A 14,547-nucleotide genomic window follows, 5' to 3' on the forward strand; every position below is an offset into this window, starting at 1 on the left:
GTCCCACAGCATTATAAAAGCTTGTGTCTGGAAAGGTAGGTCTGAGAAGCCAGGAAAACAGTCTTCAGGAGAGGAAACATGTAAATCTACTAAGGAGTTAGTCCTTGAATGATATCAAATTTATCAGGCTTTATAAAAGGTGTGATTTCTTTTTTATTCCACCCTCTGAAACTAACATAACATTTACCTATGACATAATGGAAATATTATGTCTAAAGTTGAGATAGTCAAGAACACAGGACGGCCTAAAGAAGTAAAGGTATCAGTTGAGGAAAACAAATACTTTCACTAGCCAATCATAGCCTTGGTTAGATCGTTTGTTTCTCCCTTGTCTATAGTTATCTGTATTTTGTAAAAATATTTTATTTGATGTTTAGAGTATCTGAAATAATTTGTTATCCATTAGTTCTATTTGCCTTCTGGAAAATTTGATTCCATACTTATAAACTCATAGAGAGTAATCAGTTCTAATTCCAAGGGAGATTTGCCATAATATCTAAGACATTATAATTCTTATTTGTGATTGATAATTTTAAGTATTCTGTTATGTTGGTAGTACATAAGGTTTTAATTTGTGGATATTTCAAAAGAATTCAGATAACAATACAGTAACACTTTTTAACATAATTGACTTTCCCCAAAACAAGGGTAGAAACAAAAAGCCAGACTTATAAGTCAAGATAGCACAGCTTTTTGGCTTAATCAAATCTTATTTCTTATTTTATAATTGTAAAGGGAAATTGTACTACCATAGGAATAATTTTGTACTACAGCTTATTTGCCCTCACTAGCCAATATTACTATTAAAGTTTTTAGAACAATTAAAAGTATAATATATCACTTAATAAATACAGGAATGAGATCTCAAGTTACAAAATAGACTGTTTTGTACAGTTTTGATACATGAGAGTCAATTAAATCTTTGATTACTTTTTAAAAAGTCTAAAGTAACTCTGAGGTGGCAGAAGTCTGAATGTGTCATAGTCTTCCTCAGAACCATGGCTCTATACTCTTGTGATCTGTGTCTGATTCCTGAGAATCTAAACAGTGGAAGGAGAGAACCAACATCTGTAAGATGTCCTGTCATCTCCACATGTGCACTGTGGCATGTATATGCTCCCACATGGATACATGCATGCACATATGTGTATAAAAAAGCACACACACATACATACACACTAACTAAACACATGAAGATAAATGTAGATTTGAAAACATAATTAGCACATATGTGTATATAAAAGCACACACATACATACATACACACTAACTAAATACATAAAGATAAATGTAAATTTGAAAACATAATTAGCTTAATATTTCTAATCATTTACTGTATCTGCTGCATTTATCATGGAAAATTTTGATTCATTATGGTTTTTATAATTTTGTGTATTTTGCAAAATATGCAAATGAGTGCAGGTACCTCCAGAGGCTAGAATTCGTGGATCCTGCTGAAACTGGAGGTACAGGTGATACTGAGTGGTCTATCCTACCCTCATAAATTAACCTTTATAAAAGTAATCTATTTTTATGGACCTAATAACTGTTCTTCTTTCTTAATAGGAACTTCATTTGAGTTTTTGTCTATAAATTTGGATAAAAGAAGTACCGCAAAACAGGGTTCCTTTGGAAGATTTAAAAGTCTTACTCAACTATAAAACTATACTTTTATTCAAGTTATTTTGAATAATAAGAGAGTTGGTGTGAAGTATAGTGAAAAACTTAAATCTTTTATAAAATTAATATAGATTAAGTGAGAAGGAAGCACATAATTATTGCAAAAATATAATTTGTGAAAAAATTATATCACCATTTGTAGCTTTATTGAATATAAAGCTATATAGGTCCGGTTACCCATTAGATAATATGGATAAAGGTGTTGCTGTAAAACCTGGTGACCAGAGTCTGATACCTGGGATGTGAACAGTAGAACAAAAGAAACAACTCATGAAGATTGTCCTCTGATCTCCACCTATGTACCATATCATGTATGAACTCACACATAAATGCATGCATGCACATGTGTGCATTCACACAGCACACACACACACATACACACAAAGTAAATGCATAAAGCCATGAATGTCAATTTGAAATTGATGATCAGAGACATGCTGAAATTCTGTACAATGGGCAAAATTTTATTAATGTATTAAATATTTAGAGTTTTTATTATTTTATTAGTCTCAATTCCATACATGCATTTAATACATTCTATCCACACTCAACTCTCTAACTTCTTTTATCCCCTTTCTTTCTCAACAACCTCCTTCTTATCAGGAGTCCTCCTGCCACTCCTGTATCTTTTTGCTGTGTGGCCAACTGGGTTTACCCAGAGGCACCAATGTGAGGATGTGTTTGGAGCTATGGACTAGAACATGAGCTCTGACACTGAACACAATAACTTCTCCTCCCTCAGCATTCACCAACTGGTAATGACTGCCCTTGGAGGGACTAGAACTCATGAGGTCCTCCTTATCCATGCCTGCATTTTGTCCAACCTAGTCATGTACAAGCTCTAGTAGGCAATCTCAGAGCTGAGAGTTCATGAATATGAAGCAGCCATGTCGTTCCCAGAGGATAGCATTGCACTGTGTTCCTCATCACTGTGTGGCTTTTGCATTCCATTTTACCCCCCTCTTTCATAAGGTTCTGGAGCTTTGGAAAATGTGATATATGTGTTGATATTTTAGTGTATATATTTTCCTAGACCTAAGATAAGCCCTGCCATAACCATTATTTTCTCCAGTTTGGTCCTAAATAGCACAATTAACCATCTGTATTTTAGCAAGAATTAGTGAGAACCTGGATGCCAGGAAGGACAGATATCACAAACACAAAAGGCCCAATTGTTCATCTCCTCTCTGGTTGTGCTACAAAGTAGAAAACTCATTCATTGCTGTTGAAGTTTAAAATGTAGCTATTTTCAAATTGTTTTTTGTTAACTGTCAATCAATCATCAACTTGATAACAAACTTAAGTCAATTAAGTCAAATGTGCTTCTCAGTGAGATCATCATTAGAATACTGTGAGATCTGGAGTACCTGTCAAACAGCCACTGCATTGAAAATCCCACCTTCCCTATGATACCTTCAACTTCTGGGTCAAGTGTGATGCCATAGGTGTGAACCCACATCATAGTTGATGTGGTGAATGGCTGCTCTTAGTACTTCCCAGCACAGAAAAATATTTAAGTGATAACAGAGCTGTTTGTATATTCTTCTGTTCTTTAACTTCTGGATGTTACAAACATGACAAATAATAAATTGGTAAGGGGACATAAAAGAGGAAGAATAAAACACTCAAAAATTTTAAATCCCAGAAATAAAAACATTTAGTAAATTATGAACATAGAAATGTCAGAGTTCTTTATAAACAATGTTCTGGCTAGCTTTTATTTTTTTATTTGAAAATAGATTTTTTTTCTCTCATACAATACATCCTGATCATAACTTTCCCTCCCTCTACTAACCCCAAACACACACGCACACGCACACGTGCACACACGAGCACTTCACCTTCTCTATGAAGTCCACTATTACTAATTTCCTCTTTGGAAAATAGTAACCTTTCAAGAGAACACAGCCAAACAGGACAAAACAATATACCATAAGGCAGGGCAAAAGCCCTCATATCAAAGCTAGACAAGGCAACTCAACAGAAGGGAAAGACTCACAGGTAGGCAAAAGAGACAAAGACACTCTTGCTCCCACTGTTAGGAGTCCCACAAAAACCCCAATCTAACCGACATAAAATATGTGCAGAGGACATGGTCCAGGTCGTGTGGTGGCAGTTTCTGTCTCTGTTATCCCAAATGAGACCTGCAAAGTTCTCACTGAGTCACGTTCTCCTGGTATCCTCCATCCACCCTAACTCTAACAATCTATCCTCCTTCCCTGTTGTTTTCCCTGAGTTCCAAGGGGAGAGACCCAATGTAGACCCCCAATCTAGACTCTTTCTGCACAATGTCTGGTCATCTCTGAACTCACTCCTATCTGCTTCTGCAGTTAAGTGTCTCTGGTTACAACTGGGCATGACACCAACCTGAGTATAACAGAATATCATTAGAAATCATCTCATTGATTGATTGATTGATTGATTGATTGATTGATTGATTGATTGATTGATTGATTGCCAGTTGTATTCGGTTCCAACCTAGGTCTCTGGACTATTCAGTCTCCAGCTCCTGGCTATCCAGGCAATGTAGGGCATTGGCTCCTTTTCATGGCATGGAACTCAAGTTAAACCAAACATTGATTGATCACTACCATAAGTTCTACACCAGCATTACCCCAGTATACCTTGTAGGTAGGACAGATCATAGGTCAAGTGTTTTGTATCTGGGTTGGTATGCAAGCCTCTCTTTCCATAGCCTACAGAAGTATCATCTCACTTGAAAGAGACTAGAACATAGGAGTGAATGCCACATGCAGGCACCAGCCTGAACTCTTTACCTTCAGTGACTTGTGTAGATATTGTCCTCTGCAAGGACACCTTGGTGTCAGCTTTCAGGGAGCAACTATATGTCCTGCCATCAGCCTGAGTTATTTACAGATTTCCACTGGAGCACTCTCAGTCAACCACTCAACCCAGTCCCACACTGGAAACCTTGTCAAGCCACAAAACATACCCAGTTCAGGCTCCATATCCTCTGTAACTAGGATTGCTCACTAGGATCTCCTTCATAAATTCTAGGAAGTTTCCATTGCTCTAGTTTTACACACACAGGCAGGGGGCAGGGGGAACAACTCCCCAATTCCAGCTATCTCTACCCTCATTCTCTATCCATCCCTTCCTACCTGGTCCCTCCTGCTCATATCCCTACCTGCCCTCAGTCCACCCACAAAACATTTTCTACTTCTCCTTCCCAGAGAGATCCATGCATCTCCCCTAGAGCCCTCCCCTTTACCTAAACTGTCTCATTCGGTAGATTGTAAATTGATTATCATTTACTTAATAATTAATATCCACTTATAAATGAAGGCATGTTATATTTTTCTTTTGGGCTCTGTGTTACCACCCTCTGGATCATTTTTTCAAGTTCCATTCACTTGACTTTAAATTTCATGATGTCATTTTTTTAACAGCTGAGTAATACTTCATTGTGTAAATGTACCACATTTTCTCTATCTATTCTTCAGTGTAGGGACATCTAGGTGGGTTCCAGTTTCTGGATAATATGAATAAAGCTGCAATGAGCATATTTAAGCAAGTGTCCTTGTGATAGGATGCACTGTCCTTTGGGTATATGCCCAAGAGTGGTATATGTAAGTCTAGAGTGCATTGATTTCCAATATTCTAAGATACTAACATAGTGATTTACATAATGGCTGTACATGTTTACACTCCTACCAACAATTGCCACATGACCCATCACCCATCCCATTGATCTTAGCCATTCTACAACTGTTAAATAGAATCTCAAAATAGTTTCGATTTGCATTTGGCTGATGGCTAAGGACATTGTACATTTCTGAGTGTTTCCCAGCCATTTGTTACTGCACTATTGAGACTTCTGTGTAAGATTTGGCTAACCTTTATTGTTAACTTGATACAAACCACCTGGGAAGAGAGTTTCATTGAGGTGTTCTCTTTGTCCAATGTGTGGGGTACTGTCTTGATTATGCCACTGTGGGTGGTTCTACTCCATAGGTACGGGATTATAAACTGTGTAGAAAATGGAGAAAATGAAATGAATCCTGACATCAATGCATTTATGTCGTTCTTCTGACTGTGGGTGTAATATGGACAGGAGCATCAATTTTATGGTACTTTGACCTCTCCACTGTGATCATCTCTAACCTCCAACAATGAGCCTGCTTTTCCCAGGGTATTTTTCAGGGCAACAAAAATGAAATGGAGCCAGAAAGCCTTCATGATATACTGACCCAGAAACTACAAAAAAAAAAAAATGTAGATTAGGTGAGATTTCTAGGCAAAGAGAAAACCTATAGGAAAAACCCTAAGCTGGAACAAAATAGGCATCTTCTAGAGAGAAAAGTACTGTGGAACTGAAAAAGCTGGGAAATGTTGGGGCATACTAGGAAATAGAAGTGAGGAAATTATAAACATAGGCAAAGGCCAGATTATTTAGGGGTCCAAGCACAATATGTTGGTGCTTATATTTTAAACTAGGGTAGGAAAGCTACTAAATCCATAGAAATTATTTTCCCTTTTTATTAATTAATTAATTAATTAATTAATTAATTAATTAATTTTTACACTCCATATTTTATTCCCCCCCGCACTGTTCACCCTCCTACTGTTCCACATCCCACACCTCCTCCCCAACTCCTTTTCTCCAAGTGGATGCCCCCACACCCCACCTTACCTGACCTCTAAACTCCTTGGGGCCTCCAGTCTCTTAAGGGTTAGGTGCATCATCTCTGAATGCACACAGACATGGCAGTTCTCTACTGTATGTGTGTTGGGGGCCTCATATCAGCTGGTGTATGCTGCCTGTTTAGTGGTCCAATATCTGAGAGATCTTGGGGGTCCAGACTAATTGAGACTGCTGGTCCTGCTACAGAATCACCCTTCTCCTCAGCTTCTTTCAGCCTTCCCTAATTCAACAACAGGGGGTCAGCTGCTTCTGTACATTGATTTGGCGCAAATAGCTGCATCTGACTCTTGCAGCTGCTTGTTGGGTCTTTCAGAGTGTGGTCATGAGAGGTCTCTGTTTGTGAGCCCTCAGTAATAGTGTCAGGACTTGGGACCTCCCCTTGAGCTGGATACCACTTTGGACCTGTCAGTGGACCTTCTTTTCCTCAGGCTTCTCTCCATCTTCCTGTAGTTTTTTCAAACGGGAATAATTATGGGTCAGAGTTGTGACTGTGGGATGGCAACCCCATCCCTCACTTGATGCCTTGTCTTCCTGCTGAAGGTGAGCTCTATAAGTTCCTTCTCCCTACTGTTGAACATTTCATCTAAGGTCCCTCTCTTTTAGTCCTGAGAGTCTCTCACCTCCCAGGAGTCTGATACATTCTGGAGGGTTCCCACAACCTCCTATCTCCAGAGGTTGCTTGTTTCCATTCTTTCTGCTAGCCCTCAGGACTTCAGTCCTTTTCCCTCACCCAATATCAGATCAGATTCCCCTCTTCCCCCCACTCACTCCCCCACCCTCCACTTCCCTTCCCAGGTCTGTCCCTCTCTCCCCACTTGTGATAGCTTTCTTTTCTCCCCCAAGTGAGACTGAGGCATCCTCACTTGGGCAATTCAGCTTGTTGACCTTTTTGAGTTCTGTGGACTGTACCTATAGTATTCTGTATTTTTTTTGTTTTGTTTTTGTTTTTGGCTAATATCCACTTATTAGTGAGTACATAACATGCATGATGTCCTTTTGCGTCTGAATTACCTCACTCAGGATGATATTTTCTAGTTCCATTCATTTGCTGCAAAACTCAGGATATCCTTGTTCTTAATAGCTGAATAGTATTCCATTGTGTAAATGAACCACATTTTCTGTATCCATTCTTCAGTTGTGGAACATCTGGGTTGTTTCCACCTTCTGGCTATTATAAATTAGGCTGCTATGAACATAGTGGAACATGGGCCTCTATGGCATGGTAGGGCATCTTTTGGGTATATTCCCAAGAGTGGTATAGCTGGGTCTTCAGATAGAACTATTTCCAATTTTCTGAGGAACTGACAAATTGGTTTCCAGAGTGGCTGTACCAGTTTGCAATCCGACCAGCAATGGAGGAGTGTTCCTCTTTCTCCACATCCTCTCCAACATGTGTTGTCACCTGAGGTTTTTTATCTTAGCCATTCTGGTTGGTGTAAGGTGGAATCTCAGGGTCATTATAATTTGCATTTCTCTGATCATTAAGGACTTTTTTTAGGTACTTCTCAGCCATTCGAGATTTCTCAGTTGTGAAATCTTGGTTTAGTTCTATACCTCATTTTTTGATTGGGTTGTTTGGATTTTTGGTAATTAACTTCTTGAGTTTTATATATATATATATTGAATATTAGCCCTCTATCAGGGATACTAAAGATTTTTCTTCCCAATCTGTAGGTTGCCAATGTATTTGTCTTATTGACTATGTGTTTTGCCTTACAGAAGCTTTCCAGTTTCATGAGGTCCCAATTATCAATTCTTGATCTTAGAGCATGAGCCATTGGAGTTCTCATTTCTCTAAGTTCAGCCACAAGTACAGACACTTAATGATTTGTGTGCATGTGTATGTGAGGGTGTCATCTTAGCTTTTGTGATTAAATATCTTGAATTCTTTAGTAATTTAAAATATTCTTAATGTCCTTTTTGCCACTTACCAGTAAAGACTTTACCAAAAAATTCTAAGATTCATTCTTGAAACTTATACAAAAGGCAAGGAAAATTAGGGCAATTTTTCCTTTTAAAATTATGAATATCCTGAGTGATATTTTTATTTTTATTTTTTTAAATATGAGATATTTGTGGAATCTGAATTTAGTTCTTTCTCATGAGAAGTAAATACTTTGCCATTTGAAACCTGAATCTGAGGCTATGAACAGATGAGGGTGGATCTCAGCACACACATAGAAGACAGTTCTCTACCTGCAGACATCTTTCCCCTCTGCCCAATCCAATCCCAGGAAACCCATATAGTAATGCAAACTGGGTAAGAACTTTGAATCTTGGTTGTTCTATTTGAGTAATGTAAGTGTCCTTGATAGAGGATTAAGTGCTGTTTTGTCACCTAGTTTGGGGGTTGAGGATGGGGGCTGTATGTCTGGGGTTTTAGTGGTAAAGATCAACCTCACCAGTCTCTCACACGATGGACAAATACTCTACCATTGAGCCTCATTACAGCTATGATTGAGATGCATCCCAGCCCCAAATTAATGTTCTTCTTAGAGAGGAGTGCAGCAACTACCAAACATGTATCAACTCCATCAAATAATTGATATTAAATTTAGCTTTACATCTCTCTTTGAGTTCTGGCTATTCATAAATTGTTACTAGAAATTTTGATGGCTTTGAACATGAACTTGCTACGTAAAACAAAGACCAGAAGGATTACACTGCAATACAGTTATTCTGTATTTCAGATTAAATTTAGGTTACAGTAAAATTCCATTTCTGGTGTTGGCAATGTTAAGGATCAAGTCAGGACTTGATGAATGCTAGGTAGATAGTCTCCAATTGAGCCACAACTCTACACCAAAACTGTCACATTTTTACTAAGAATATCCAAGTAACTCATCTAAGAACAAAGGTACCAGGTGATTCTTTAATGGATACTAATGAAATATACTTATGAACATTTTTCCTTTTCTTTTCATTTGTTCATTCCTGGGTTTGTTTGTTTGTTTGTTTGTTTGTTTGTTTGTAACAGGATCTCCTCTAGCCCAAGCTAAACTCGAATGTAGTATATAGTTCATGATGGCCTTGAACTCCTAACACTCCTGCTTCAACCTTTCAAGTGCTGAGCTTGCAGGTATGTACAACCATTAGCAGATTCCACTCATTTTTCTTAACTAGTAGATATTTCTAAATATAAGAGTCATGCATATGCTACATTATACACAAAATAATATTCCTGGATATACCAATTATATTAATCTATGCTTATAATGGTGTTTGATGGGGAAATAGTGAACCTAGTCTACTTATATCAGTGGGTGACAAAAAGAAGAGTGGCTGATTATGCAGCATATTCCATTCATTGCTGAATATCCAGTGCTTGGAAAAAAAGAATCTAGCAAATTGTAACACTCCGATAAATATTGAATAGATGATAAGCAAACTATTCTGTTTCCTGTTTGGGCAAAAATTAAACTCCCTCAACTATTTCTAGAATATTCAACAATTTCTGGTGCTTTCACAGAACACAGACAGATGAAAACCCTCAGCAGCCCCAGCAATTCCAGCACCATCACAGGCTTCATCCTTTTGGGCTTCCCCTGCCCCAGGGAGGGGCAAATCCTTCTCTTTGTGATCTTCTTCGTTGTCTACCTACTCATCCTCATGGGCAACGCTTCCATCATCTGTGCTGTGTACTGTGATCAGAGACTCCACACCCCCATGTACCTCCTGCTGGCCAACTTCTCCTTCCTGGAAATCTGGTATGTCACTTCCACAGTCCCCAACATGTTGGCCAACTTCCTCTCTGACAACAAGATCATTTCCTTCGCTGGATGCTTCCTGCAGTTCTATTTCTTCTTCTCCTTTGGTTCTACAGAATGCTTTTTCCTGGCAGTCATGGCATTTGATCGATACCTTGCCATCTGTAGGCCACTACATTATCCTTCTCTCATGACTAGGCGCCTCTGCAACATCCTTGTGATCAGTTGCTGGGTGCTTGGTTTCCTCTGGTTCCCTGTACCCATCATCATCATCTCCCAGATGTCCTTCTGTGGGTCCAGAATTATAGACCACTTCCTGTGTGACCCAGGTCCTCTTTTGGCCCTTGCCTGTTCCAGAGCCCCATTGATGGAGGTTTTCTGGACAATTATAATGTCTATTCTCCTGGTTATTCCTTTCCTCTTCATCATGGGATCTTACATATTGGTCCTAAGAACTGTGTTCAGACTTCCTTCAAGAGATGGACAAAAAAAGGCCTTCTCCACCTGTGGGTCACATGTGACTGTGGTTTCTCTTTTCTATGGCTCAGTGATGATAATGTATATGAGCCCATCATCTGGACACGAAGCTGGAATGCAGAAGATTGTGACTCTGTTTTATTCTGTGGGTACTCCATTACTTAATCCTGTGATATACAGTCTGAGGAACAAAGATATGAAAAATGCCCTGCAAAAGATTTTAAGAACATAAAACTTTAAATTTAAGTGAATAAATCACATTTAAGTATACATATATATATATACATACATATACATATATGGATATTATTCAACCACAAGAATGATTAAATTGTGCTATTTACAGCAACATGAATAACATGGGAAAGCATTGTGTGAAGTATAATATATCAGTTATGGGAAGACAAATTATGCATGCTCTCATGTATATGTAGAAAGTTTTTCAAAATGAATAGGATAATGTTTAACAGACACTAGGAAGTATAAGAAGAAGCAATATGATTAGTGTTTGCAGCTGATGCTGTTGAATAGGTACTCAACATTTGTGTTTGATAATGTAGTAAGGTAAATGTGTCTGTCTAACATTAATTCTGTTTCAAACACAATGACTGAAATTTTGTGTGATCTCTACATAAAAATACTATAAATATTTTAAATAATATTAATGACAATTATGTTACGGTTACATGCATGTACTTTCATACTGAATGTCATCTTGTACCTCACACATATGTACAATTATTAAATACAGTTAAATTTAAAATAAAATTGTAGAACTATGAATACTAGAATATTTCTATAATCCCAGAAACTAATTTAAATGGAGGTTGGATACACAGCAAGATCATGTTTCCAAAAACAAAATAGAATAGCATGATGATCCGTGCCTGTGATATATTTTCCATTGCTATAGTGAAACCCATGACCAAAAGCAATTTAGAAAAAAGAAGGATTACCTTGTGCGAAGATCCACCATTCTGTGGAGCCAAGACAAGATTTTAAAGCAGGAAAGTGGAGGCAAGAACTAACAAGAAAGACCATGAAGGAATATTGCTTAGCTTGCTTTCATCTGCAAACCAGGACCACCAGTTCAGGAATGCCATCACCCACTGTGGGATAGACCTTCCCATACCACTCATTAATCATTAATCAAGAAAATACTACACTCGAGCCCCAGGCTATCTTGCCAGCGGAGTCGCCTGACACCCGCAAGGGCCCACACAGGATTCCCCACGGGATCCTAAGACCTCTGGTGAGTGGAACACAGCGGAACCTGAGACTGCGATACATAGGGAAGCAGACTACCCGGGCCTGACCTGGGGCACAAGCCCCTTCCGCTCCACTCGAGCCCCGGGCTACCTTGCCAGCGGAGTCCCCTGACACCCGCAAGGGCCCACACAGGATTCCCCACGGGATCCTAAGACCTCTGGTGAGTGGAACACAGCGGAACCTGAGACTGCGATACATAGGGAAGCAGACTACCCGGGCCTGACCTGGGGCACAAGCCCCTTCCGCTCCACTCGAGCCCCGGGCTACCTTGCCAGCGGAGTCGCCTGACACCGGCAAGGGCCCACACAGGATTCCCCACGGGATCCTAAGACCTCTGGTGAGTGGAACACAACTTCTGCCAGGAGTCCGGTTCGAACACCAGATATCTGGGTACCTTCCCTGCAAGAAGAGAGCTTTCCTGCAAAGAATACTCTACCCACGGAAACTAAGAAGAGTGCTACCCTCCCAGGTCTGCTTATAGAGGCTAACAGAGTCACCTGAAGAACAAGCTCTTAACAGAGACAACTATAACAGCTAGCTTCAGAGATTACCAGATGGCGAAAGGCAAACGTAAGAATCCTACTAACAGAAATCAAGACCACTCACCATCATCAGAACGCAGCACTCCCACCCCACCTAGTCCTGGGCACCCCAACACAACCGAAAATCTAGACCCAGATTTAAAAACATTTCTCATGATGATGATAGAGGACATCAATAAGGACTTTCATAAGTCACTTAAAGAATTAAAGGAGAGCACTGCTAAAGAGTTACAGGCCCTTAAAGAAAAGCAGGAAAACACAGCCAAACAGGTAGAAGTCCTTAAAGAAAAACAGGAAAACTCATCCAAACAGGTAATGGAAATGAACAAAACCATACTAGAACTAAAAAGGGAAGTAGACACAGTAAAGAAAACCCAAAGCGAGGCAACTCTGGAGATAGAAACCCTAGGAAAAAGATCTGGAACCATAGATGCGAGCATCAGCAACAGAATACAAGAAATGGAAGAGAGAATCTCAGGTGCAGAAGATTCCATAGAGAACATCGACACAACAGTCAAAGAAAATACAAAATGCAAAAGGATCCTAACTCAAAACATCCAGGAAATCCAGGACACAATGAGAAGACCAAACCTACAAATAATAGGAATTGATGAGAATGAAGATTTTCAACTTAAAGGGCCAGCTAATATCTTCAACAAAATAATAGGAGAAAACTTCCCAAACATAAAGAAAGAAATGCCCATGATCATACAAGAAGCCTACAGAACTCCAAATAGACTGGACCAGAAAAGAAATTCCTCCCAACACATAATAATCAGAACAACAAATGCACTAAATAAAGATAGAATATTAAAAGCAGTAAGGGAGAAAGGTCAAGTAACATATAAAGGAAGGCCTATCAGAATTACACCAGACTTTTCACCAGAGACTATGAAAGCCAGAAGAGCCTGGACAGATGTTATACAGACACTAAGAGAACACAAATGCCAGCCCAGGCTACTATACCCGGCCAAACTCTCAATTACCATAGATGGAGAAACCAAAGTATTCCACGAAAAATCCAAATTCATACATTATCTTTCCACGAATCCAACCCTTCAAAGGATAATAACATAAAAGAAGCAATACAAGGACTGAAATCACGCCCTAGAACAAGCAAGAAAGTAATCCCTCAACAAACCATAAAGAAGACAGCCATAAGAACAGAATGCCAACTCTAACAACAAAAATAAAAGGAAGCAACAATTACTTTTCCTTAATATTTCTTAATATCAATGGACTCAATTCCCCAATAAAAAGACATAGACTAACAAACTGGCTACACAAACAGGATCCAACATTCTGCTGCTTACAGGAAACCCATCTCAGGGAAAAAGACAGACACTACCTCAGAGTGAAAGGCTGGAAAACAATTTTCCAAGCAAATGGTATGAAGAAACAAGCTGGAGTAGCCATTCTAATATCGGATAAAATCGACTTCCAACCCAAACTTATCAAAAAAGACAAAGAGAGACACTTCATACTCACCAAAGGTAAAATCCTCCAAGAGGAACTCTCAATTCTGAATATCTATGCTCCAAATGCAAGGGCAGTCACATTCATTAAAGACACTTTAGTAAATCTCAAAGCACACATTGCACCTCACACAATAAGAGTGGGAGACTTCAACACACCACTAACATCAATGGACAGATCATGGAAACAGAAACTAAACAGGGACACAGTGAAACTAACAGAAGTTATGAAACAAATGGACCTGACAGATATCTACAGAACATTTTATCCTAAAACAAAAGGATATGCCTTCTTCTCAGCACCTCATGGGACCTTCTCCAAAATTGACCATATAATTGGTCACAAAACAGGCCTCAACAGATACAAAAATATTGAACTTGTCCCATGCATCCTATCAGACCACCATGGACTAAGGCTGATCTTAAATAACAACATAAATAAGGGAAAGCCAACACTCACGTGGAAACTGAACAACACTCTTCTCAATGATACCTTGGTCAAGGAAGGAATAAAGAAAGAAATTAAAGACTTTTTAGAGTTTAATGAAAATGAAGCCACAACGTACCCAAACCTTTGGGACACAATGAAAGCATTTCTAAGAGGGAAACTCATAGCTCTGAGTGTCTCCAAGAAGAAACGGGAGAGAGAGCACATACTAGCAGCTTAACAACACATCTAAAAGCTCTAGAAAAAAAGGAAGCAAATTCACCCAAGAGGAGTAGACGGCAGG

General features: G+C 39.0%; 1 protein-coding gene across 1 annotated transcript; it reads left to right on the forward strand.

The window, feature by feature from the left end:
* Positions 1 to 9,826: 9,826 nt before the first annotated feature.
* Olfr743 (olfactory receptor 743) lies at positions 9,827 to 10,762 on the forward strand. The gene has a single exon (NM_001177508.1). The coding sequence runs from the start codon at positions 9,827 to 9,829 to the stop codon at positions 10,760 to 10,762; it is 936 nt and encodes a 311-aa protein (NP_001170979.1).
* The last annotated feature ends 3,785 nt before the right edge of the window (positions 10,763 to 14,547 follow it).

The sequence above is a fragment of the Mus musculus genome, chromosome 14 (assembly GCF_000001635.26).
Source record: "Mus musculus strain C57BL/6J chromosome 14, GRCm38.p6 C57BL/6J".
Classification (NCBI taxonomy): domain Eukaryota; kingdom Metazoa; phylum Chordata; class Mammalia; order Rodentia; family Muridae; genus Mus; species Mus musculus.